We start from the raw sequence: 26,887 nt of genomic DNA on the forward strand, positions 1-26,887 counted from the left end.
AATTGGGTTGCCGAAGTTGGGCCTGGCTAGAAATTGAGGTGCCGGTCGGAGTGGGTTTCGGGGGTAATGTTGTGGGGAAGGAGAGGGAAGGATCCTGTGAGGAGGTGGAGAGTGAGGAGAGAGTGTGTTCTAATCTCAGACCTTGATTTGTATGGCTGAGATGGAATGTCAAAAATTGTGTTAACAATAGTGTGGGTAGAACTGGTCCATATATATATACACACATAGTCCGGTTCCTATCCACACCCCTTACGGTTCGCATTGTCCTCACATCTCATTTTCCAATCAAATTTTGATGATATGAACCGTTCAATGTGTTTAAAACATGATTTTAAAGATACCTGCGAGAAATTAGCTCAAAAAATATCGGGAAAAGCTTGATCCGTGCAGTTTTTCATAAAGTAGTTTCTGTCAGCATTTATGAAAAACTGCTCAGATCAAATTCTTTTCGGTTATTTTTTTTTGCAGATTTCTCATAGGGTACCCTTAATATCACATTTTAAACATATTAAATGATTCAGATAATCAAAATTTGATCGAAAAATGACGTGTGGATGGTGCGAATAGTAAGATGGTGTGGACTTGAACCGGACTCTGTGTGTGTGTGTGTGTGTATAGAAAGTTTCAAATGAGGACCTCTTAAAATGCGGACTTCCCTTTTCCGATCGAATTTCGATGATCCGAGTCGCTCAATGTGTTCAAAACATGATTTTAAGATTACTTACGAGAAATCGGCAAAAAAAAAAAGACCAAAAAAGGCTTGATTTGATCTGTTTTTTATTGAACCATTCAATAAAAAACTATTTGGATGAAACCCTTCCCGGTCTTTTTTTTTTGCTGATTTCTTGAGTGTACCATTATAATCACGTTTTGATCACAATGAGTGGTTCGGATCATCGAAATTAGATCTAGAAATTGGGAGGTCTGCATTTTAACTAAAATGAGGACCTTCTCATATGATACGGACTAATATATATATAAGGGCCGACTCTCAAGGGAAGTGAGAGAACCCTGGGCTTTAGGCCCCAAAAAGATGCCAAAACTGAGGGCCCTTAAAATTCTATGTGTGTGTACATATTGAGTGCCTGTTCGGTGCCACCTTTCCCACTTCTCATTTTCTCATTTTAACTCTTGGGTGTTTGGCTGGGTGTTTACAAAATGACTTTTCGGTTTTTGGGTTTACAGAAGAGAAGTAAGTAGGGAGAGAGGAGCTTTTTGACTTCTCATTTTTGACTTTTTTAGTTTGATTAACAAAAAGTCCTGTAGAATACATTTTGCACATATCTTCCAAAAACTAATCATGCTGCAAAATACATTTTTTACATATTATCCAAAAACTCTACTAGATTCAAGATGCATTCTGATCATAATCCAAAAAGCCAAAATGTAAAAAATGAAAATCCAAAAAATAGGCTTCCAAACATCCCCAAGCTGAGTTTGCCGATCACACGCTTGATGAACAACTAGTAGCTCACCTTGAAGGGGCGAAGAAATCGTTACTGAGTTCACCGATCCATTAGGCTTTGCTATGACTAAGAGCATGTACATAAGTGTAGGTAAATGGGGTATATTAGGTAAAATAAAGAAGGAAACCCACAAAACCCCTCTACACCAACATAGGCAAACACAAAGGCAAAATAGATTTGCTTCAATTGTTCGGTAATTCTACGGAGGTATTGTTCACCGCCATTCTTTATTTTATTTTTTATCTCTCTCTCTCTCTCTCTCTCTCTCTCTCTCTCTCTCTCATGGCATCTTCCAAGCCCAGAAAATGTTCATCCCTCCACTGTTGTCTCTAGTTCCCGATCTTGGCCTAAACCAAGCAAACCGCCTCCGACGCCAACTACATCGCCAACCGCCTCCTCAAGAACACCGACAAGGCTGCTTGGATCGCCAGCACCACCTTCTTCATCCTCGTCGTCCCCCTTATCATCGAGATGGACCACGAACAGCAGCCCTGAGAAATCAATTAACTCATCGAGATGGATCAGAGAGAGAGACAGTAGTCCTGTACTTCTCCCTCTTTCTTCCCCCTTTTCTTCTACATCGATGCCTCTCTCCTTTTTCTGAATACAGTGTGAGCTCATCAATGACGGAAGCCTGAGAATACAACCGATGGTAGCGGCGGCGATTGAGGAGAGAGAGAGGGAGAGGGGATGGGGTTTTGGATCCGGTAACCTCGCTCTGGACGGAGGTCTGCAATATAGGAGAATATACATATATATTATATACTGCAATTGTATTATTTTCTAATATTTAATGGATAGAGAGGAAATTATAAACAGGTTGTTGTGGTGTGAAAGTAAAAAATGGGTAGGTAAGATAGAAAAGTACCTTTTTGAGTAGGTAAAATTACTATCCTTGATGTACATGCTCTAAGGCTTTCTTAGGCATTTCTCCGTCTTAAAGATAATTAAATTGCAACTATAACTACTAAGAATCCACACGCGATTTGTTATCCACATTGTTGTGCAGAATGTTGTGTTAGTGGTATAACTTGTAGGCAATTTGTTGGGAATGCCTAGAATTAGTTTGTCCTATATTGGTTCATTATGTAATTCCTGTTTTTGCATCGTATTATAAATAGGGGACTTGGGGGACTTCTAAGAATTATCATTTGGGTGGCCTCTCTCATATTGTGGCTTTTCTAGAGTTGAAGGGATCACAGCCGGCTCTTCTTGCCCGTGGACATACCCATCTTGGAGAACCACGTATATCTTGTGTTTCATGTGATTTTTTGTTTAGTTTTCTCTTTCTCGTTCTTAGCTTGCATTCAAAGCGTTCCATTACAACAAACTGATATCAGAGCCTCAAGTGGGGTTTCGTTTCCGATTGCGGTTATGGCAGCTAAATTCAAGATTGCGAAGTTTGATGGGTAGAGCAGCATTGGAGAGTAAAGATGAAGACTCTATTAACCTAACAAGGATTGCACAAGGCTTTGTTTGGCAAAACTAGTTCTGGGATCAAAGAGGAAGATTGGGATGATACGGATGCCAAAGCTCTGAGTTCTATTCAGTTGAGTCTGGCAGATGATGTTCTTCGCTAGGTGGAAGAAGAAACTTCAGCAGCAGGTATTTGGTTGAAGTTGGAAGGCATATATATTACGAAGTCGCTCACCAACAGGTTATATCTCAAACAACGTCTTTGTACGTCAGTTCGTGATCGGCTCGACTGAAGTCTGGGATCAGAACGAATGCTAGTACAATTTTTAAAAGCTTGTTAACCTGTCATATCAAAATGGAAAAATTCAATGCTTGACTCGACTGAGATTGTTTGCCGTTCTAAATGAATCGAACCCCTTTTGTTCGTTTAGGTGAACGAATTATATCTTATTCTCTTAGAAGGGTTTTAGGTCTGAATTCAAGGTCCACAACAACCAAATCTTTGTGCTTTACTTAAAGTTCCATTACCATACGTAAAGTTTTCCAAGGGAGATTATGTTTTCCACACTTTCATTATTTTGGTATTGGTATTCATAACATACCTCTTGTTATAATTAGGAACGGAAGCAGAAATTGAAAGTTGGGTGGGCGCATTGTGACATATGAAAGATGATACGATAGATTTTGTGGATACAAACTATAAAAATGTACCAAAGATTGGTATACATATATATAGTATCGATTAGTCTATTGATTAACTAGGATATCGTCTATAATTGCAACTATATACTTAATGTGCATCTCTGTGATCTATATTAGAAGGAAAAACAATATTACAAAAATAAAACTATTGCTACTAATAGCACAAGTTTTCGCACAAGTCTTGGTTGGGCGCGCAGGTCATGATCGATTGTTCAAAACCTCATCGGGTGGGTGAACGTGTATGATTTTAAATTTTTTTAGAAGAAAACTACTGTAATTCTAATAAAAATTTGAAACGTTGATAGGGCAGTTGTCCGGGTTGATCCGCCCTCCATGCAGTCTGTTCTTGGTTATGTTGCCCTGCTGCAAATTCTGGACTCTGTTGGGCTTTTCAATGGGCGTTTCCCAAACATTTGTTTGATGCTAAGTGTGGCTCAGAATAATCTTCTGCCCATGGCCCATATTGTGGTATCCCATTGGAATGTTTTGATACTTTTTTAGCATACAAACATCTGAAAAAATATAGGAAACTCGTATTCCGATTTGCTAATATAACTAGCTCAATTATTTTCTGCGTAGAGAAAATACTTGGAAGAGTTTCTATGACTTTTACTAACAGTAACCTTTTATTGTAAAGTTTAGTGTTCTAGGTTGAATAGTGGCCCTAATGTTACTGAGAGGAACGACTCGGCCAGCAGGTGCTTTTGAGTCGATAGCTCTTTGGAAACTTGGTTCATGGATGGCCGAGATTGCGGACTAGAGCTCAAGCTTTTGAATGCAAGTTTCATGGTGGAAACTACTTGTTGTGCAACTTGATCCGTTGGAGGCAAGAGACGTTGGTCGACGACATCTTTCAACAATATGTGGTCAGCACAGTTTGGTGATGACAATGATAGAAATGAGATGAAGGCACCCGGCTGACTTCTTAAGATCACTTCCAATGTTACCACTCCAAAACTATAAACGTCGCATTTCTCGTTCACTTCCATTGTGTAAGCGAGCTCTGTCAACAAAAGTTAAGACACTGAAAGATTTAACTAAAATTGCTCGTTCTTCCTTGCATCGATGTTCAAATTATACTTTCCTACGTAGGAATATCACTTATCATTCAAGTTCATAAAAAATTGAATCAAAATAAACAATTGATAGAAGTTTACCTGGTGCAGTATATCCAAATGTCCCAGCAAATGAGGTCTAGTTAGAGGAATCAGGCTTCAAAAGCCTAGCCGTGCAAAAGTTCGAGACGTGAGCCTCATACTCTAAATCCAACAAAATGTTTTTGCTCAATAAGTCTCGATGAACCAAAGGAGGCGAGCAGTCATGGTGCATGTATGATAAAGTATTCGCCATGCCTTAACGACATTTACCCTCTCAATCCATCTGAATTCCACTGCCCGTTCATTGTTGCTTAGTATCGCTCCCAAGCTTCCCCGCTCTAAGAACTCATAAACCAAAAACGAGTGTCGTGTGCGGCAGCAGTACCCATAAAGCTTCACAATGTTTTGGTGTCTTACTTGTGCCAACGCACGAATCTCATCCGTGAAACATCTCAAGTCGGTTGCTGCTTCACTATCTTGTCACGAGTGAAGTTTCTTCACGGCGACAATCAGGCCGTTTGGCAGCTCAGCTTTATAAACGCGCCCTGTTGCTCCCTCTCCAATGCAGTATTTCAAGCTGAACTGTTCTGTCGATCCAATTATGTTTTCGTACAGCATTGTGCCGTCATAGCTCCAGATAGCAAACAAATTGTCCTCCTCCTCTTCTTGCCCTGATCTGTTTTCTACACTCCCTTTGGTTCCTGCGTGCCTTACTCTTCCTCGACGAAGAGAGAAAAGTATAAGAATTACAAGTAGAACACAAAGAGCACTTAAAAAAGGAGTTATTATGCATAGAATCAGTACTAAGTTGTGCTTCTTGCCATCAACTTTGCTCCTACTCGTCAAAGGGCAAATCATCAAACCAGAGGCGTTTCCACATAAGTTTTTGTTGTTCGTGAATGCCTCCACTGGAGCCTCGCGAAAGGCTTTTTGTGTTAGGAATAGAACCCTCCAACTGATTATAGGACAAATCAATATACGTCAAGCTTAGCAATCCATCAAAAGAGGGTGGAATGCGGCCGCGAAGCTCATTGTGGGCGAGATTCAACGTTTCCAACCGAAGCATATCTCCAATCTGTGGCGGTATCTCTCCCACCAGTAGGTTTTGACAGAGATCGAGATTTTGAAGAGAGTGCAAATTGCCAATCTCAAACGGAAGACCTCCCGTTAATTCGTTGTGGCTCAAATTCAAGTCTCTCAGACTCAAGCAATTCCCCAGTTGCGATGGAATTGTTCCCGTTATATTGTTAGTCGCGAGGTCAATCAATTGGTTTGGGCCAGTCCATACAGGATTTTGTTCTATTTTAATTTGGCCTCTGTTAGTGGACGGTGGTATTGGTTTTCCATGATTAGTTGAGGTCCGCAAAATCTGGCTTGGACGAGTAATAAAAAAGAATGGCAATTGCCGCCACTTGTCCTCTGAGTCTTTTTAGGGATCTGTATTAGGAATTGGCTTTTGTTTACAAGTATTTGAAATCAATCGAGCAAAGAGTCCTTATAAACTGTACTGTAGTTTACATATGATTCCGAATATAGGGAAGCGATAATATTGGCGTTGTGAGGTGTGGTCAATTGAGTGCAAACCAGGTGTCTGATTTCCAGCCTCTTTAGGTTTTGTTCAGCTATTCTGCTCGGATATGGAGGCTGTTGATGACGAGTAATGAATGGCCTGTTGGTTGGAATGTCGAGTGTGATGACTGATGGGTGCTTGTGTACTAATTGATTCGGGCCGACTTTGTGAACTGTTTTTTTTGGGTAGTATGTTTTTTCAAGGACTATATACAATTGATAGGGTTTTGTAACGTAAAAGGTATTAACAAAATGGGAAAACTATTCGGACTAGTGCTTTCATTTGCCCCACAGTATAACCCCATATTAAATTGGCTTCCTGTCTCCTTCGTGGAAAACACAACGTCGCAACATTGCCATTTCAAGACTCGCAATACTAAAAGTACAAGCCAATAGTATCTGCTGATAATACAAAGCAACTTAAAAAACAGTAGAAATTCTGAAGGATTGCTAATTCAATGCACTATGCTAAATAAAGCATTAGTTTTATTTGGTATTTGTATTCCATATATACTTAGAGGAAAAGTCGCTTTGTCTCGTCTTTGAATGAATCTTCGCAGCTCTAAGGGATTTTTTTGGTAGACAACCGTTGAGAAATGATGTGCATGGTGGGTCTAGATTGTGGATTGGTATCCAAGCATGCAATTGCCAACTTTATAATGCACATCACTACCTCCTCAACTTCAGGAGAAGGAGGTGAAAGGCGTTGGTCCAATACATCTCTCAACTGGAAATTTTCAACGGCCAGTATTGATAGGGAGGAAATGAAATTGTTAGCCCCAAGGTTCTTGATTTTGATGATAACAAACACGACCAATTAGAATTACATTAGTCAATCGGGCATCATTGGTGAGATATATTATTATTGGGCTAATTATATTATTTCTTGATTTTGAAGGGTCTTAGAAGTAATTCTTTTGTCTAAAAGATTAAAAGATGTTCTTTTCACAGGGAATCATTTTCCTAACCTAGTCTTCTCTGGTCCTCTACGTTGAAAAGAAAAGAAACAGGCGATGTAAACAAGAAGGAAGAGGGGCTGCGAGAAACAGGGGTTTCGGGTCTATCAAAGGCACAAATTGAGCAATTTTCTTCCTCAAAATTGCTATCTCTAATAGATAAGAGAATTGAAGAAGGAGAGAGATTAAGGAAAATCTCTTCCTATTGACTAGCGGCTGGAAAAGCTTTGAAAGGAAAGAGGATATTTGATTGCTGGAATTTAAAGATTGAAGGGAGAAGCAAATAAGGCAAGAGCTTATTCTATGCAACGGCTAAGAGAAATTTGTTCAACGTTCAACTGGGTCTTGAAGATAAAAAGGAGAAGAAAAAGAAAGCAGTTGGATACAACACATCTCTGAAGAAAAAATTACAGTGAGCTCTTACTTGAAAAATCTGTTTGTCATCCATATGCTTGCATCTTGAATATCTACACTAGTTTGAGTGTTATCGTTGAACCATATTGTAAAAGGGTTTTCACACTCTCGTCTGAGATTGAGACTATTTTTTGTGAGTGATTTTTTGGTAGAAAAAATCATTTGGGTTTAGGTGTAACTAGCGCCGGAGTCTTAGCTAGTTGGGAGTGGATACGAAGTAATCGCTCATTGTAAGGTTCTCTAGCACCCGCGAAGCTAGAGGTTTGTAACAACTATTGGAGATAGTGCAGCAATTCCCGAGTAGGACACTTGGGGAGTGGAGTAGGCCGTGAAGTTGCGGACCGAACCACTATAAAATCCTCGTGTTAATTTTCTCTATCCCTTACTCTTTTTCCTTTATGTTCTTGCATTTCTATATTGCATAAGCTAATTGATAAATTACTGAAAATAGACTTGGAGTAGAATAGATTGCTAAATGTTGATAATTGACAATAATTCTCCACATGGGCTGCTGAGAGCAGCCTGCAGCCTTTGTTGAACCTTTGTTGAACCACATGGGCTGCTGAGAGCAGCCTGCAGCCTTTGTTGAACCACATGGGCTGCTGAGAGCAGCCTTTGTTGAAAATGGCATGACAGCCATTCTTTGAATGGCCTATAAATTGAAGGCCTTTGGTTTTCTGCAAGGGTATCTCTCTTGAGTGAGAGACCAGAGAGTGGGAAAATCAGTGAGAGTTTGAGAGCTGCATATGTATGCATTTGTATCAGTCTGTGAGTGAGTGTGAGTTTGAGTGATTTGTAATCCTCCTCCTCCTAAATATAATCTGGCTGCCCCCCGTGGATGTACCCGATTTTGGGGAACCACGTAAATCTTTGTCTCTGTGTTTGTGTGTGTGTTTGTGTTCTGGTTTGGTCCTTAGTTTCCGCAACAATTGGTATCAGAGCTTGGGAAGCCAAAACACAAAGCAACATTCTGTTTTTGCCTCTGTTCGAATCTGCGTTTTTTCGAAACAGCTCGAAAATACGATCTAATCTGTCCATCTTGTTCGTCTCGTCGAGACGATTTCGGGAAGGTATAATAAGCCTTCATCCGACGTCGGGGTGATCCACACCTTCCCGGTCAAAGTTGCGCTTAAGCAGTCAAATCAGAAAATGGATCTGACGCGCTTCTGATACGTTTCCACACGCAGCTGCAGGTTGAAGACGATGACATCAGCAAGATGTTATCATCCAGTCAGCGTGCACAGTCAGCATACACAGTCAGCAGAATATTCCTAAAATTTGTTTTCTGTGATTCCGGAGCCGTCCGAACTCCGTTTTTCGCCCGTGAGTAGTCGATTTTGACTATCTCGACGTCCCAGATCCAACCGTACACTTTGTTTTGCGTGATTCCTCTCCAAAGTTGCTGCTATAGTTCAACGCAGCCTATAAACGCTATTAGCGTTTCTGAGCGACGGTTCTTTTTTCGGGGGTTTTTCCTAAGGAGTCCCGATGGCCGAAGCATCTGAAAAAGTTGTCACCGAGCCCTCTATAGGCTCTATGCGGAGGACAACGGTGTCCAATGCCAAGTTCGAGGTGGAGAAATTCGATGGCACCAATAACTTTGGCATGTGGCAGTGCGAGGTGAAGGATGTATTGATCCAACAAGAGTTGGATATTGCATTGGAGGATAAGCCCAATGATATGGTGGAGAAAGACTGGGATAGATTGAATCGCCAAGCTTGCGGCACAATCCGTTTGTGTCTTGCAAAAGATCAGAAGTATTCTGTTATGAAGGAGACGAGGGCTAAAGAATTATGGAAAAAGCTCGAGGATAAGTTCATGACCAAAAGCGTAGAGAACCGCCTCTACCTGAAGAAGAAGCTCTTCCGTTTCCAGCACCGTGCAGGTACCCCGATGATTGAACACTTAAATGAGTTCAATAAGATACTTGCTGATCTACAGAATCTGGATGCCAATATCCTTGACGAGGATAAGGCACTGCTGCTGCTGAATTCTCTTCCTGATGAGTATGATCACCTGATCACTACTCTGTTGTATGGTAAAGAAGAGATTAAGTTTGAAATCGTGTCCAATGCTTTGATCAATAATGAGTATCGCAGGAAAGACAAGGAGACTCACAGGGACACGACAACTGAAGCTCTGATTGTGAGAGGCAACTCTCGGCCCCAATCGAGAAGAGCCCCTCAGTTCCGCATTCCGAAAGATGTATGTGCCTATTGTCGTCAGAAAGGGCATTGGAAGGCAGATTGTCCAACACTAAAGAAAGTGAAGGACACAGAGGATTCCAACGCCAACATTATTTTTATGGAGGATGAAGATGTTGCTCTTGTCAGTTCATCATTAGCTATCCATCCTGATAACTGGATATTTGATTCTGGTTGTACCTATCATATGTGTCCCAACAAGGACTTGTTCTCCAGCTTCAAGGAGTTGGATGGAGATTCAGTTATTATGGGCAATGGCCATGCCTGTAAGACTATGGGGATAGGTAAAATCAGCTTGTTTTTGTATGATGAATCTGTATTTGTTTTGTCTGATGTTCGGTATGTCCCGAACCTGAAGCAAAATCTCATCTCTTTGGGAGCTTTAGAGTCCACAGGTTTAGTGATTTCTGTGCAAGGTGGAGCTCTCGAGATTAGTTCAAAGAATCTGGTTGTGATGAGAGGCATCCGACGCAACAACCTATACTTCCTTGAAGGGAGTAAAGCTGAAGGTGGAGCTGCCACCGTTATTGGGGAATTTGATTTTGAATCTACTGCAGATCTGTCCGCTGAAGTTATTGGGAGTGAGTTTGATGGTGGTTCAAGCTCAGTCCACCTGATTCAATGTTAAGCACCTTCGGGGTGCATGCGCCTCTGGGGCGCCTGGCTCAATCGAGGTTGAGCATTTGGCTTGATGTGGGTCAAGCATCTGAATTTGTATATGAATCTGTTGCCGGGATTTTTTGAGTTGTCGCGCGACTTGTCCGAATCTTTTCTGAAGTTTACTCGAAGACTTCAAAAATCTGGCTCTTCTGTTGGTTTGTTCCGGTATTCTGAATTTGTTAAGAGCATCTGTTATCTGCAGTCAGTCTGTTTGTTTGTTCTGTTTTGAGAGCACTGTTGTTTGCTCTCTTGTCTCTCTTTGTTTGTTCGAGTTTGTAGAGAGTCTGTTTGTTCTGTTTTTGGATTGTGTTTGGGGCAGCATCGGACTTTTGGAGAATTGTCGTCAAGGTGGAGATTGTTGATAATTGACAATAATTCTCCACATGGGCTGCTGAGAGCAGCCTGCAGCCTTTGTTGAACCTTTGTTGAACCACATGGGCTGCTGAGAGCAGCCTGCAGCCTTTGTTGAACCACATGGGCTGCTGAGAGCAGCCTTTGTTGAAAATGGCATGACAGCCATTCTTTGAATGGCCTATAAATTGAAGGCCTTTGGTTTTCTGCAAGGGTATCTCTCTTGAGTGAGAGACCAGAGAGTGGGAAAATCAGTGAGAGTTTGAGAGCTGCATATGTATGCATTTGTATCAGTCTGTGAGTGAGTGTGAGTTTGAGTGATTTGTAATCCTCCTCCTCCTAAATATAATCTGGCTGCCCCCCGTGGATGTACCCGATTTTGGGGAACCACGTAAATCTTTGTCTCTGTGTTTGTGTGTGTGTTTGTGTTCTGGTTTGGTCCTTAGTTTCCGCAACACTAAATTGGTTATTTGCCTATTTATTGAAGCTCTAAAAATCTGTTACTTAGTTCTCTGTTTTTGGTTTTTGGCTTTCTGCTGTGTTTTAGATTTTGAGCTCACTCCATCTACTTTGTTTATAGTATTGCTGTCTGGTTTGAGTCTGACTCAAATATTGTGCTAAAGCGTTGTTTTTGTTTCACCTTGCAATTAGTTTTTTTAATTTGCGAATAGTCAGTGAGAAACCCAATTCACCCCCCTCTTGGGTTGCTTTTGGACCAACAGAAATCTCCCGGATGCTTTCCCTTGATCACTTCTAGTGCTAACACTCCAAAGCTATACACGTCATACTTTTCAGTTACCTTCATTGTGAAAGCAAGCTCTGCAAATGGAGAGTGATAGATCAATCAGAGTTTGTAACACCTCTTCCAAGACAATAAGAAATCCAACTTTAGTTAAGCAATATATGGTTCATGTATTAATATACAAGATGCATGCTCTATAAGGAGGACCCGGTGTGTTCGCACAACATGTATAAAAAATAGGAATATAGACAAGAACATGAGGGGAAGCAAGTTAGGCTAAATAGGGGATCCGAGTTTGAAATCGGATTTGAGAAATAAAAAGATATAAGGCGTCAACTGTTATATCTTGGTTTATGAGGTATAATAGACTTTTTCTCGGGTGGGCTATTACAGAGGTGATTATGTGTATGCGCCTTATTAGATTTCAATTTTATGCTAGCAGAACATATGTCATATGTACAGCAATCGTTACCTAGTGCAACATATCCGTATGTGCCTGCAAGTGCACTCCAATTGGAGGAATCCGCCTTTAGGAGCTTAGCTGTGCCAAAGTCTGAAACTCGAGCCTCGTACTCCTCATCAATCAAGACGTTATTGCTCGATATGTCGCGGTGAACGATTGGTGGTGTGCATTCATGGTGCATGTATGACAAAGCATGTGCCACACCCTTGTGTTTACACCCATTTTTGGCCAAAAATCAGGAAGTAGATTTACTGGTTAAAAGGTGGCCTTGAAGGTCGCAGCTCTAGCCTTGAAAGGCCTTACGACCGGCCGCTCACGAATTAAGGTTGTCTCTTAAAAAATGATGGGCCTCCCATCATGGCCAAAATCAGTTAAAGGGTCCAAGGATTAAAATAACTTGCTTGAATGTTTCATCCAGGCCTAATCCAAGTGCCTAAGAGTAGCAAAGCCCACGAAATAAGCCCGAATCGATAAAAACCCTGGTTCATGCTCGCCGGACTTGGGCTCAGAAGGCTTACAATGGGCAAAAAGCCCATGACTTACCAAACAAGTTCAGGCTTGACCAGGAAATAGGCCCATTACTTCAAGAAAACATCGTTAAAAGCCCTCAACAAGCGGCTTGAAGGCCTCAAGCTGCTCACAAGCAGCTCAAAGGCCTCGAAGCTGCTCACAAGGAGCTCTAAGTCCTCGAAGCTGCTCACAAGGAGCTCAAAGGCCTCGAAGCTGCTCACAAGAAGCTCTAAGGCCTCGAAGCTGCTCACAATGAGCTCTAAGGCCTCGAAGCTGCTCACAAGCAGCTCAAAGGCCTAGAATATTCTTGCTGGACAAGACTGGGTAAGCTGCTTGTGGTCTGTAGTGGTGGGACCCCATTCTTCAGGATGATGCACAGACCAGCAACAAGTGGCATGCATGCAGCCCTTGGAGATTCTAGTGAGTGACTCCTGCAGACCTAAGCAAGCTGCTCACAAGCAGCTCTCCCAGGCCTGCTTAATCTTTTTCTCGATCCTTCTTCCGTAAAGAATTAGGTTCAAAGGGTTTTTTGGGACCCACGAGGAGTTGAAGGCCCAATGAAATAAAAGGGGGGCCTGGGGTATTTTTTGGCCTGCAGCTATGGTGGGCCCGGAAGATAGCCATACAAGCAATAGCTTGAGTGTCCAAGTAGCTCAACATGGTCTGGGTACTGCAGGGCCTGAAATTCTTTTTGCTTTTTCAGAAGATTTGCACAAAGAAGGAGGACTCCTCAAGCCTTTGCCATATTCTTGGAGTGTAAGGCACGTTTTGTTCAGGAGGCAACCCCCTCATTGGAGCATTTTGAAGCTGCTCAAACCCAAGCCTTTGCTAGAAGGCCACTTGGCAGCCATGCATTGGAGCATTTTGAAGCAGCTCAAGGTCTGTAGTCCCTATAATTCTCAATTTTTGAGGCCTTGCAAAGGGTCCACGACCTCAAAAGCTCACAGCTTATGCACCTATATTCCCATTTCTTTCAAGCATTTCATGTATTCACTTCAAAGTAGTTTAAGTTTTATCACATTTCTTGTACCCAAGCTTCATTGAATCGATTAATGGAGTTCGTTTGATCCTTTTTACTGCATTGTCTTTCTTTCCATTGTTCTAACAACAAGGGAGAAATACTTTAAGTCCTTAGCCCGACAAGGCAACCAACGAACCATCACGAGGCCTTACCTTTAGGCCGAGCACGATCACTCGATAGAAGTCAGACTTTGAGGCACGAAGGCCTTAAAAGCAATTCGGACAGACTTGTCCTGGCACGCCCTTGCATTCCAAGCCAATTTGGTTTTGACACTTTTTGTGGAGAAACATTTGGCACGCCCGGTGGGACCTCTTATCGTTAAAGGGTGACCATGGCGAAGAAAGACAACCAGAAAGGCGTTTCAGCTCCTGATCCTCCGGAGGACCCAATCCTCCAACAACCAACTCATGACGAGCTAGGCAGAGGCCTTGAACAGCCTCTCCTCAGCGTCCAAGACCTGAACGGGTCTATGGGCAGTGTACGAAACTATATGCTGGAGACCAATCGCGAGATGTCACAAGAAATTTCTCAGTATGTTGGTTCAGCAATGACAGAGATCCGAGATTCAAACCTGCACCTCGCAGCTTCTATGGGGTCACTCACAACCAACGTAAATGCGGTGTCCGCATCCGTGGGTGACTTGGTGGCTATGATGAAGGAAGAAAGGAAGGAAAAAGGCCTTCCTGACCTTCCCCCTCAAACACTTTTGATGCCGCACTTTGGGGTGTTTAATGGTTTTTCTGAACGTCCACCCCACGGGAGTTATGCTTCGCCACAACCACATGGATTCCAGGCTTCTAGTTCAGGTGGAGGATGGGCCCACGGCGGAGCACATCATCAAACTCAAGACCCGACAGGTCAAAGCCCGTTAAGGCCTGTCGAGAATCTGGATAGGCGTTTCATGATGGGGGGTAGCCCCACTCCACGTCCTACTTTTGGGAACCAAAATGGCGGGCCTCATCCGATGGGAGGAGGCCATATTCCCCACGTGGCACCCCACATGGGATTCGTACAGCAAGATACTCGGGGGGCATGGCACGGCCAGCGACAGCCAGCTAACGCTGTACAAGTCAGGCCGCCGCCCCAGGAGTATGCAAGGCCTCCCCCCCTCGAGCAGGTACCCGGTAGAGACCAGATCATAGCGCTGCTCCAGGAGCAGTTAGGGCCAGAATTTAGGCCTATGGGGAGGCCTATTTATACGAAGCCTCACTCAGACGAGGTTGACCAGCTACTGTTCCCGAAAGGCTTTCGAGTACCAGAGTTCCATACTTTTTCTGGGGAAGACGCGAAGGAATCAACGGTGGAACACGTAGCCCGATTCCAAGTCCAATATGGGGAAGCAGGGACTAAGGACGAGTGGAAGTTGAGGTTGTTTCCCAACTCCTTGACTGCCACCGCCTTTACGTGGTACATCAATCTATCTCCTAACTCCATCCAGACCTGGCGACAAATGGAGGATGCATTCCACCAACAGTTTTATAGGGTGGAGCCAGAGGTCACAATGGCTGACCTTTCAAGCTTGTGCCAGCTCCCAGACGAAGGAGTGGAGACTTATTTGGCCAGATTCAAGAAGGCTCGATTTAAGTGTAAGGTCTCCCTGCCCGAGAAGGAGTACGTGAGCTTGGCGTTAAATGGCCTAAACTTTGAGTTGAAAAAGAAGTTCTACGAGGCGGAGTTCAGGGATCTTTTTGAGTTATCAGCCAAAGCGGCAAGATATGAGCGGATCTTGAGGCAGGAACAAGACCGCATGGCCGCCTCGAAGGGAACCTATTATAGAGACCCCAATTATGAGGTGGCCGCGGTGGAGCCTGGGTACGAAGCAGAGGTGGCTGTCGCGGAGTTGATTAACAAGAAGCCTTATTTCTTGAAAGCTGGCAGGTTGGAAAAGGCAGACTTTGCATCACCTTCAGGCAAGTCGAACCGGGTCTACACATTCGACATTACAAAGGCCGAGGCAATCTTTGATCAGCTCATGGCCGACAAGCTTGTGAAGCTTCATCCAGGCCATAAGCTTCCTCCAACGGAGGATTTGAAGGGCAGAGAATATTGCAAATATCATAATTCATGGAGCCATACCACCAACAACTGTATGGTCTTCCGAAATGATATTCAAGATAAGATCGAACGTGGAGAGTTCAAGTTTGAGTCGAAAGATAAGAAGGCCATGGGTGTGGATGCAAATCCATTCCCGACGGGCCTGAGTACCAACATGGTGTCCTTTAACATGAGGGGAATGCCGAATAGTTCTCCAAGGCCCAAAGTCAGCCTAGGAGAACCATCTAGGCAAGCACAAAGGCCTACTTATGAAGACCCGTCTTCTGAGGAGGATGCCAAAAGGCCTCGTCGAGTAAGACAGACTGAACAGCGGCCATCCCGGTGGAGCAGGCCAGCGTCAGAAATCAAGAAGTTCTTTACGCCAAGGTGCTCGCTAGTCTGTAACGAGTGCGAACAGACCGTCGAGCCATCCAAACCGCAGCTAAAGAGCATGGTGGTGAGACCTCCAGAGTTTAGGCCTGATCACAGACCAGAAACGCACAAGCGTTCATCCGTTTTCTCACGTCTTCGATCTGGCCACGGAAGTGAGGCGAGGCGCGACTATGAATTTGAGGCCTTTTCTTCGGCAGAGAGGAGGCCTAGGACCGTGAAACCCAAAAACACTCCTCTAAACGAGTGGTCCAAAGTTGAACATCCTAAGTTTCCTGCAGAAAGGCCACCTTTGTCCAGGTCGCAGAAGTGGCGTTACCAAAGGTTTAGGCAGGCCGCCCGGAGGGCAGAAGAAGGAATGGATTTGGAGGATAGGCCTGAGGAAGGTCCTTTAGAAGACCTGGAAGCTTTGAAGCAAGGAAACATGGAGATGAACTTTAGCGGAGATGAAGGCCTCGAGAGCAATAAAAAGGGGAAGGAGAAGGTCCTGTTTCAAAGGAGTCTTTCTTGTTCCGAGGAGGACGAGACGTCTAGGCCTAGAAGAGAACGCAAGCCTAAGGAAAGAATGGTAAAGGAGGATCCTACTGAGCCTCCACGCCAAGTAAGAATCCTTCAAAGGGCTGCACCAGTAGCCAATACTCCTATTCCGAAGCTGGGTGATCGATCGGCCTCGGGGGGCAACCGAGCCTTGAACCCATTAGCCAAAGAATTTAGGCCCTCTCAAGGCCTTTCGAAGCCTTGCAACATGGTTTTCATTCTGCCAGAAGAGACGATGGCCAAGGAGCACCAAATTTTTGTCATGGAAGGTGACATAGAGGAATTGGGGGAGACGGCACAGATCTTGGGGCAGACTTCCAGACCTGTGGAAGCTGTCTCATCGGTGATTATATTGAAAGAGAAGGCTGAGAGGGAGCACGCCGAAAAGGCCGCTTGTGCTATTTTTGAAAAACCAACTTCAAAGGCGGCCAACCACATTAAACCCTTGTACATCTCAGGATGTTTGGATGGGATGCCGGTTAATCGTTTGCTTGTAGATAATGGTTCGGCTGCCAACTTAATCCCCAAGTCCATGATGTACAAGTTAGGAAAGACCGATCAAGACCTCATCGCTTCCAGTGCAAGCTTGACTGACTTCACCGGAGGCGTCACCACTTGCCAAGGTATCTTGATCATGAAGTTGACGGTTGGGTCCAAAACGCTCACCACTCCTTTCTTTGTGGTCGATTCTCGGGCATCGTACAACGTCCTGTTGGGAAGAGACTGGATCCACGCCTGCATGGCAATCCCTTCGACCTTACATCAATGCATAGTGTTTTGGAACCAAGATGACGTCGAGGTAGTATGGGCAGATCGTAAGCCTTTTCTTGCTTCCACAAACCATGCGGAAGCAATGTTGTATGACCCAGACTTTGGCCCAATGAAGATAGCAGGCCTGGACAAGTATGGCCGCCACAAAACGGTTTCCATCTCCCCACAAGCCTCCGTAGATGAGTTAAGAAAGCTGTTCCAAAAGCTAGTCGGCCCGGATAATCACAGGCCGATTGCTCCCACGACTCAAGCCATTTCCAATGTCAGTACGACTGATTGACCAAGAGGAGGACATGGCCCTGCAGGCCATGATTGCACGATTCAGTTCTTACTTAATGGAGGAAAGAATGTATAGGTCGTGTGAAGAAGAAGGCCCCTCACCGATAGGAGCAGCGGAATTCATCTATGAAGACGAAGGCCTTGCAAAAGGCCCTGACGTGATACAAATGGAGGACTTAGACGCAGCTCCGGCTAAGATGGACGATTTGAAGGCCGACGTTCAGGATCCTTTGCAAGAAATCAACTTGGGAGATTCCGAGAACCCCAGGCCTGTGTACATCAACCAGCTCTGGCCCGATGAGGTAAAAGAAAAACTCATTCGTCTCGTGACGGAATTCAAAGTTTGCTTTGCATGGGATTATGATGAGATGCCAGGCCTCCCAAGGGATTTGGTCGAGCACAAGCTGCCAATACAACCGGGATTCACGCCGTTCAAGCAACCTCCAAGGAGGATGTCAAGTGAAGTGGAGCTCAAGGTCAAGGAGGAGATCGAGAGGCTTCTTAAGGCTGGCTTCATTCGAACGGCAAGGTACGTGACTTGGCTTTCTAATATTGTCCCAGTGGTCAAAAAGAATGGCAAGATTCGAGTTTGCATAGATTTTAGAAATTTGAACCTTGTTTCGCCAAAAGATGAATACCCGATGCCGTTGGCCGACTTGATGGTTGATGGAGCGGCAAAGCATAAGTTTTTGTCTTTTATGGATGGGCATTCGGGTTACAACCAGATCTTCATCAACGAGGCCGATACCGCCAAAACAACATTTAGGTGTCCAGGGGCTTTAGGGACATTTGAGTGGGTTGTGATGGCATTCGGCCTGAAAAATGCGGGAGTCACATATCAACGGGCCATGAACGCCATTTTCCATGACTTTATCGGCCGTTTCATGGAAGTCTACATTGATGACGTGGTGGTAAAATCTCAATCCTACGAGGAGCATTTGGAACATCTCCGAAAGGCTTTTCAAAGAATGAAAGAGTTCGATTTAAAGATGAGCCCTTTGAAATGTGCCTTTGGGGTATCCGCGGGAAACTTTCTCGGATTTTTGGTTCATCAGCGAGGAATTGAGGTCGACAAGAACAAGTCGAAGGCCTTGATGGAAGCAAAACCTCCGTCAACAAAGAAGGAGTTGCAGCAGCTCCTCGGATCCCTAAACTACTTGAGGAGGTTTATTTCGAACTTAGCAGGGAGAGTCAAGGCATTTTCTCCATTACTGAAGATAAAGGACCGAGAGGATTTCGTTTGGGAGGCCTGTCATCAGGAGGCCTTCGAAGCAATTAAAGGGTATCTAGCGCGGACCCCGGTTTTGATGCCTCCAATTAAGGATAGGCCATTGAAATTATATATTTCTGCGGCTAAGGATTCGGTTGGAAGTTTGCTGGCCCAAGACAATGAGCAAGGCATGGAGCAAGCGGTTTATTATTTGAGTAGATTGTTGACTCCCTGTGAAAAACGATATTCTCCTATCGAAAAATTATGTCTTGCCTTGTACTTTTCAGCAATAAAATTGAGGCACTACATGTTGCCCGTTTCTATTTACATCATGAGTAAAACGGACTTAATCAAATACTTGTTAACTCGGCTCATCTTAAGAGGCCGAATTGGTAAGTGGTCCTTGGCCTTAATGGAATTTAGTTTTTGTTACGTTCCTCAAAAAGCGGTGAAAGGCCAGGCCTTGGCAGATTTCCTGGTTGATCACCCATGTTTGGAGGTCAATAATGAAATCAGCCCAGGCTTGGACACGATGGAGATATCTGTAAAACCTTGGAAGTTACTTTTTGACGGATCCAAAACACAAGAGGTGTCAGGCTGTGGGATTATAATAATTTCTCCTGAAGGCTTGAAAATTGAATGTTCCTTCCAATTCGATTTTCAGTGCACGAATAATCAGGCCGAGTACGAGGCAGTGGTGATAGGCCTTGAAATTTTGAGAGAATTAGGGCCCGGAACCATTGAAGTAATAGGAGATTCAAGCCTTGTAATAAACCATATAGCAGGCACGTTCAAATGTTATAGCGAAGATTTGGCACCGTACTATATGGCCGCAATGCAACTTGTACACGATTTTGACGATGTGACGGTAAGGCACGTACCAAGGAGAATGAACGAGGAGGCTAATAGTTTAGCTCAGGCCTCAACAGGCTTGAAGCTTTCTCCGGGCACCTTATCTAGGGCCGTGACGGTCCAGAAGAAATTGTTGCCCTCTGTCCGAAGGAGAGGGTTAGGTCTGCCAGCGTTTATAGTAGAGCCTCTCGAGCCAATGATCGAGGATATTCAACGAGAAGAGGGGCCACAGCAGAGTGGTTGGCGTGACCCATCATTTCGTTCCTCAAAAATCCGTGTACCAAGGTAACAAAAAAGACTAAGAGGAGGGCCATTAGCTATCTTTTGATAGGAGATGACCTGTACAAAAAGAGTCTAGAGGACGATTTACTCCTTAAATGCCTTGACGGGGTGGAAGCTTTGAGAGTGATGGGAGAGGTACACGAGGGTGTTTGTGGTGCTCACCAATCAGGTGTCAAAATGAGGTGGTTGATTAGGAGGTATGGATATTATTGGCCACGGATCCTTGAAGATTGCATCCGGTATGCTAAAGGATGCCAGGCCTGCCAGGCCCATGGCCAGGTTCAACACGTGCCAGTAGCCAACTTCCAGGCCGTGATTAAGCCATGGCCTTTTAGGGGATGGGCAATGGATCTAATAGGGATGATACACCCGCCGTCGTCTAAAAACCATACTTTTATTTTAGTGGCCATGGATTACTTTACTAAATGGGCCGAGGCCATCCCATTGAAGACTGTGAACCAGCAGGATGTCATCAAGGCCATAAGGGAGAGGATCATTCATCGATTCGGCATTCCCCAGCACTTGGTGGCCGATAGAGGATCGGTTTTCTTCGGAAAGGAGGTCCAGGCTTTTTGTAGCCAATACCACATTAACCTATCCCATTCCACCCCCTACTATGCTTAAGGAAACGGCCAAGTGGAATCTACCAACAAAACCTTGATTAGGATAGTAGAAAAAATGGTTGAAGAGAAATCGAGAGTATGGCATGAGCTTCTGTCCGAGGCCTTATGGGCCTATAGGACGTCCAAGAGGGAGGCCACTAACGTTACTCCTTATATGTTAGTGTATGGCCATGACGCAATACTACCGATGGAGGTCACCGTTAGGTCAACAAGGTGGGCTTACCAGAATGGCCTTACCCCAGCACAATATTCCCAGGCCATGCTCATGGAATTGGAAGATTTAGACGAAGTGAGGTTAGCAGCCTTCGACCATATGGTGGTCCAAAAACAACGGGTGGCCAGGGCCTACGACAAGAGGGTCAGAAGGAAAAGCTTCTCAGAAGGAGATTTGGTCTGGCAAACCGTATTACCTTTGGGTACGAAGACTTCCAAGTATGGGAAATGGTCTCCGACGTGGGAAGGGCCCTACCAAATCTGCCAGGTCTTTAGGGGTAACGTCTATCTCCTTACGGGCTTGGATGGTAAAGTCCATAAGCACACTATTAATGGCAAGTTTTTAAAACATTATTATCCTACCGTATGGGAGATGGGGGATTTTAATGAGAAACTACCATCTCAAAATATAAGCGCATGAGCAGAAAAGCCAAAGGCCAAAGGTGAAGCCCTTCGGCCGCGTTTAAACAAGCAGAAGGCCTGGCAAAAAGGGAGTCGCCGGCCAAAACACAGTCAAAAAGGCCTAGGAAGTAGTAGGCCACACCAAAGACAAAACAGACTAGCCTCAGGCCTGATAAAAGAGTTTTAGGCCAGGCTATCGCGAGCAAGGTTTAAAAGGTGCAGGGCTACAGTTATTACATGTTTATGATGCTTAAAGTTCATTTTCCAAGCTGATCTTGAGGCTTGACCAGGCCATGACGGCATCATTAATCACCACCTCTGCTTGATCCCTCGAGGCCTCAATTGTTGGCTTTTCGACCATCAATGTCTGAAGGGCATCCAGAGGGCCTTGAGCAGCATCGATGAATTCCTGCCTCCGTTGGGCCAGCAGTGCTTCGTGCTGTCCATGGTTTGCTAATTGCTGTCGGGAATCGACCAACTGTTGTTCTAAGGCCTGGATGGTTGAAAGAAGCTCTTTGCGCCTTGTTTTGGCCGCTCCAATGTCTGTTTTGAGCTGGTTCCGTGCCTCAAGCCCTTGCTTCAACTCTTGCTGCAGGGCATCGATCTTGCTGAGCTTGGAGGCAGCAAGTGTACGCTTCTCGGTGGCCGACTCGAAGGACTTCTTTAGGTTCGGGAGATCCCTGAGGAAAGTTTGTAAGACAGGATCAGCGCTCCCCCCTAAGGCCTGGGATTTAACCAAAGTGTTCACCGATTTGCGGATTGCAGGATAATGGTCTGGGTGAAAGGCGGACTCAACACCCAGGCCTAGAGCTACTTTCAGGTTTTCCTTGGCTTGCTGAATCTCCTCGGGTGGAAATGATACTGGGGTTGATGACCCAATTCCGCTACCAGAGGTCCCTGAGGCAGTAGGATTCACTAACTCTTCCACGGTTTGGAAAAACTTTTCGAAAGACTCGTCGTCAAGGTCAAGAAGGATTGGTTTCTTTTCGACAGATGGCTGAGTTTTTGGGGTTCCCAAAGAAAGAGAGGTAGTCTTAACCTCCCTAGAGGTTTTAGAATCAGGCTCAGAACCCCCAGACTCACTTGAAGAACCAAATTCATCGAGTTCCTGCCAAGACCGATGAAGGATCAATATTAGCCTGGACCACGATAAGAGGGCTAAGTGAAATAAATCCTTACATGAACAAAAGGGGTGCTAGAATCTGTCCCCTCGAGAGAGGCAGTGCTTTGTGTCTTTCGAGCCAAAGTTACCTGCAACTTTTTTGTCTTGGCCGTGGCGGGTTTCGTGCCCTTGCTGCTGCTACTCTTACCCAAGGCCTGAGCCAATGGAAGTAAATAGGTAAGGCATGATTACGCACGATTATGCAACTGGGGGGCAGATTGTAAGCCAACAATGGTAAGAAGTTACCGTCGTGGATGGAGATTCTTCTTCTTGAAACTTAGACGCACTAGCCCGCGTTCGATCAGCGATGGTGGTCTTAATAACCTAGGCAAAGCACCGTGGACCCTGTGTGGGCATGCGTGCCCCTTTTTCTTTCCTAGGAAGGGATTCCGTTCCCCTCCTAAAAGAGAAAAGTGCCGGTTCGCTGGAGCGCTTTCAGCTGGACGACAAGCGCTCGCAAAAATACAGAGTCGCCACTCGGGTTTGAAGGTCCGACACCCAAGGAACCGTATTTCGAAGCACTTGTCGCGCTGTTTGATTTTGAAAAAGTTAAGGAACCAGTCCGTCATAACCATATCTGGGTTCGAGAGCCAGGTTACGAGAGGGGAAGGGTTTTATGGCACCCCTCTCGCCCAATCCGGAGATCGGTCTCTACTTAGGCATTTGCAAAAGATGTTTGTTTGTGATTCTGTTTGATTAATCAATTTTTAGCCAATTAAGGCGGGGGAACAGTTAATCAGGGATTTAAAACTGTAACATGTTTGCAAGATGTGATGGATAGTGTAGAGACCCGTTAAAAAAAATATATATATATATATTATATAATCCCGACGTTTCATAAAAATGTTAGAATATGGATCAAATGTGATATGCATTGTAATTATTTGTTTTGGGGTTAATGTGATAGCAGGTTAGTGGAAGGGTGCTAATGTAAGATGCATGAGTGTATGGGTGGATGTGTGTGTAGGGGATAGTTTTCCCCATTCTTATATCTCAACACAGGACACACACACACCTCAAACTCTCGTTCTCCCCACTCTCTCCCGAAACCCTCTCTTCGGCTCTCTCTCCCTCTCTTTTGCTCTCAACCAAAAACCCATCAAAACAACATGAAACCTACACAAACCCATCTCCATTTTAACTTCTATATGCATTATTGAGCCTTAATTTCGTGGGTCAAGCTCGGGGAAGGAGGAACCGGCTGATTTTGAAGTTTTGGAGGTTAGGGCTTTGTTTGATCTCATGAGTTCGGCTTTGATACTTGAGGTAGGAAAATCTAACTAATTTTATGTGTTTATGAGTTGATATAGTGTTTGAGACTTGCTATTGATCATTGTATTGAGATTTGTTGTTGAATTCCTTTGAAATCCCCAAAATCTGCTGCTGTCCCGTTTTTCTGCTGCTGCCCATTTTTCTGAGATTTTTCCCAACTTCGAACAGTCATAACTTCCTCGTCCGATATCTAAAACGCCCAAATTATATATCGAATTCGAGATCTAGAAGTCAGCTTTCCAGGGCCACCAAAATCACCTTAAAACTCTAAGTACACAGAAAGTTATGATCATAGGAGTGAAGGTGTGACAGCTGCCTCGTTTTCTGCTGTTGCTGTCATTTTCTGGGTTTTTGCCCAACTTCGAATGGCCATAACTTCCTCGTCCGATGTCCAATTCGAGCGTATGATATATCGATTTCGAGGTTTTGAAGTCATCTTTTAATTGCCACTGAAATTACGTTGACAGGTTAAGTATACAAAAAGTTAGGACTATAGAAGTGGAGGGTGGTTAGTTGCCTCAACTTAAGAATGAGTTCGATAGACTTAAAATATTGCACAAATGTTGAGTTATGAATTTATGATGAGTGTTGGTTGAAATGTGGTACGATGACACATGAACAATAATTGTGAAATGATGATGATCATGGAAAATGCGAGGTGAAATGGTTAATCGGTAAATTAACGTCAGAAATGGTGATGTGACGACTTATTGTTGATATGAGTTATGTTAATGCAAGATGGGTTGATTGTTATACTCGTTGGTATGTGGGTGTTGCCCCCTTAATGACTGCAGTACATTAGACCCTGTTATGAAGTCGTATCGACAAGTTTGCATTGTGAGTAATTGTGATTATGGGAACAGACCCGGGTAAAGCCGTGGTGACCCAAGTGCCTCGTAGATGTGGGAATAGACCCGGGTAAAGCCGTGGTGACCCTGTTACTCTGTGAGAGTGGGAATAGACCCGGGTAAAGCCGTGGTGACCCAACTGCTCTGCGGATTTGAGAATAGACCTGGGTAAAGCCACGGTGACTCTCTTCCGGTTCGACTCAGAGAAAAGACCCGGGGAAAGCCGTGGTGACTCTAAGGGCAAGGTTGGTTGTATTGAACTAAGAATTTGGGATATCATTGTAGTGTATGGTGACTTGTGGTAACAGGTTTCGTGTGGGATTTTAAGTATGCTATTCTTATTATTATCTGTCATTCGATTTCTCATTTGGTAGAGTGTTTGCCAAAGAGGCATAGATGACCTACCGTATTGTGACACGTTGAGGAAGACCGGTATAGGCATTCGCATGTTAGGCTATAAACGGAATCTAATTGTAAGGATGTGTTAAACGATGAGACGTGGCACGAGAAAAAGAGGGTTAATGCGGGAAATTCCTTGATTAGAAGTCTTGATTGTGTAGTATATTCATATTTGGCTCTAATTGCTATTGTCTATCGACGTGAATCTCCTTCTTTTCGCACTTGTCTTCTCGTATACACATAAAGTTAGCATAGATTTTTCTACTGGGCTAGTGTAGCTCAACCTATCATTTTTTAGGTACAAATCAGAGGCTGTGACATGGGTTGCTGTGCTTGCATGTGATCCTACATTTTGAAAGCGACTTCAGAGAGTTAACTTTGCATCTCTTATAAACTTTATCTCCGGATGAAGAAATTGTAATCTTATTATTATTATTATTATTAAAATTTTATTTTTTTGTTAAATGAAGGATCCCTATAAACTCTTAACTTTCTTTTAACGTGATCTAGTGGTTTTAGGCCGTTGGGCCAAAGATGTAAATTTGGAAATGCTTTGGAGTTTGGAGATGATTTGCGAACAAGGGGATTAGAATTGGCTTTTGGGTAATATTTGTATTATTGTGAGGATTTTTATTTATGAAAAACCTTTAATATTTATGTTAAAAATCGAGGGCGTGACAACTTGGTATCAGAGCTTAGGTTTAGACTACCTCGAGACCGTGGGGAGACTCTAGTCTCAAGGGTTCAAAATCTTTGCCAAAAAAAAAGAAAAGGAGAACATGTGTGTGCTTGTGTGAACAATATTCTTTCGACCATATGACATTGCATATACGATAACGTAGAGTTCCATGGTGTTGTTGACCCCTGTTGGGGAGAGTTGGCGACTTGATCTCACAATGAAGTTGTAGTCGTTGTCATTGATTGTTTTGTGTTTTAAAATTTTGTAGCACAATGCCTCCGAGACAAGAGAATAGACGGGATAGGATCGGAAACCGTGGTCACCAAGGGCGTGGGCTTAATCTGGGTACGCCATTAGAGGATGAGGCGAGTCATCATAGGGAAGCTCCGCATGAAAATCCGGGAATGGGGGTCGGACATAATCATCTTGCTAGGGAAATTGTAGCAGCACTTGCAGCATCGAACCTTCTGAATCCAGCACTTCGGGCTAACAAAAATGACCGTGCCATGGAAGCGATGAGAGAGTTTCGTCGTTTTAAACCACCGCAATTTGACGGGGAGGGTGATGACTTTCTAAAGGCCAACCATTGGCTTGCTGAGATCCGCAAAATTTTCAATGCACTAATGATCACAGAGGATGACCTGAGGGTCCGTCTAGTAGCTTGTCAGCTTGTCGGTGAGGCGAATGAGTGGTGGGAATCGGTTTTAGGATCTAGGAGAGACGCTAGGAGGGCGGCTAGGGCGGTGAACCGAGGGAATGAGCCGGATGAGGAAAACCTAACGTGGGCCGAGTTCGAGGAGCTCTTTGAGAGTCAGTACTTTCCGGAAACATGTCGCGAGCAGTTGAGGGACCAGTTTGAGAAATTAGAGCAAGGGAATATGACCGTTTCAGAGTATGCGTGGAAATTTCAGGCTTTGTCTCGTTATGCACCGGAACTAGTAGCAACGGAAGAAAGGAAGTGTAGGCGATTCGAGAAGGGTTTACATTCGTCAGTGAAAAGGTTAGTAACGGCCCAACGCAAAGTGAGATTTTCAGAAATCGTCGAGTGCGCAAGGAGTATCGAGATACCGAAAGAAGCACACGGGAACACGAAGATTTGGGAACCAAGGCAACCAACCATTAACATGAATATGACATCGGGGAATTTTGGGAGCCATGGGAGGAAAAGACAAAGAGAACCGAATCTGCTTTCGCAGAACCAGGCAAATTTTAGGCCACCTACTTCGTTTGGGCATCAGGGAGTTCCATTGCTTAATAGGTCTTGTTATACTTGTGGCGAACCTGGTCATATTGCGAGAAATTGTCCTCTGGGACCGGGAGTGCGTGGTGAGTCGGGCTCAATGCAGCAGCATAAACGTACACC

At 44.2% G+C, this 26,887-nt stretch overlaps 2 protein-coding genes and 1 long non-coding RNA gene across 4 annotated transcripts in view; 1 reads left to right on the forward strand and 2 right to left on the reverse strand.

Moving 5' to 3' along the window:
- Nucleotides 1-3,672: 3,672 nt before the first annotated feature.
- The window catches only part of LOC131332146 (MDIS1-interacting receptor like kinase 2-like), an 88,290-nt gene continuing 65,075 nt past the window's right edge, over nt 3,673-26,887 (reverse strand). The window contains exons 1-2 of one of the 2 annotated variants that reach the window (XR_009201599.1): nt 4,742-5,915; nt 3,673-4,587 (exon numbers count right to left, since the gene is read on the reverse strand). Coding sequence is in view for 1 of the 2 variants with exons in the window: in XM_058366226.1 (XP_058222209.1) it covers nt 4,223-4,587 (365 nt within the window). In the remaining variant the exon portion in view is untranslated. Of the gene's footprint in view, nt 4,588-4,741; nt 5,916-26,887 lie in introns of those variants that run through there. The other variant, XM_058366226.1, reaches the window with a different exon arrangement.
- The window catches only part of LOC131332148 (MDIS1-interacting receptor like kinase 2-like), a 48,201-nt gene continuing 27,579 nt past the window's right edge, over nt 6,266-26,887 (reverse strand). The window contains exons 2-4 of the mRNA XM_058366228.1: nt 12,050-12,245; nt 11,562-11,654; nt 6,266-7,021 (exon numbers count right to left, since the gene is read on the reverse strand). Of these exons, the coding sequence (XP_058222211.1) occupies nt 6,813-7,021; nt 11,562-11,654; nt 12,050-12,245 (498 nt within the window). The 3' untranslated portion in view covers nt 6,266-6,812. The remainder of the gene's footprint in view (nt 7,022-11,561; nt 11,655-12,049; nt 12,246-26,887) is intronic.
- Nucleotides 23,190-25,386, forward strand: LOC131332150 (uncharacterized). Its single transcript, XR_009201601.1, has 2 exons — nt 23,190-23,592; nt 25,144-25,386. It is a non-coding gene; the product is annotated as an uncharacterized LOC131332150 (long non-coding RNA).

The sequence above is a fragment of the Rhododendron vialii genome, chromosome 7a (genome assembly GCF_030253575.1).
Source record: "Rhododendron vialii isolate Sample 1 chromosome 7a, ASM3025357v1".
NCBI lineage: Eukaryota > Viridiplantae > Streptophyta > Magnoliopsida > Ericales > Ericaceae > Rhododendron > Rhododendron vialii.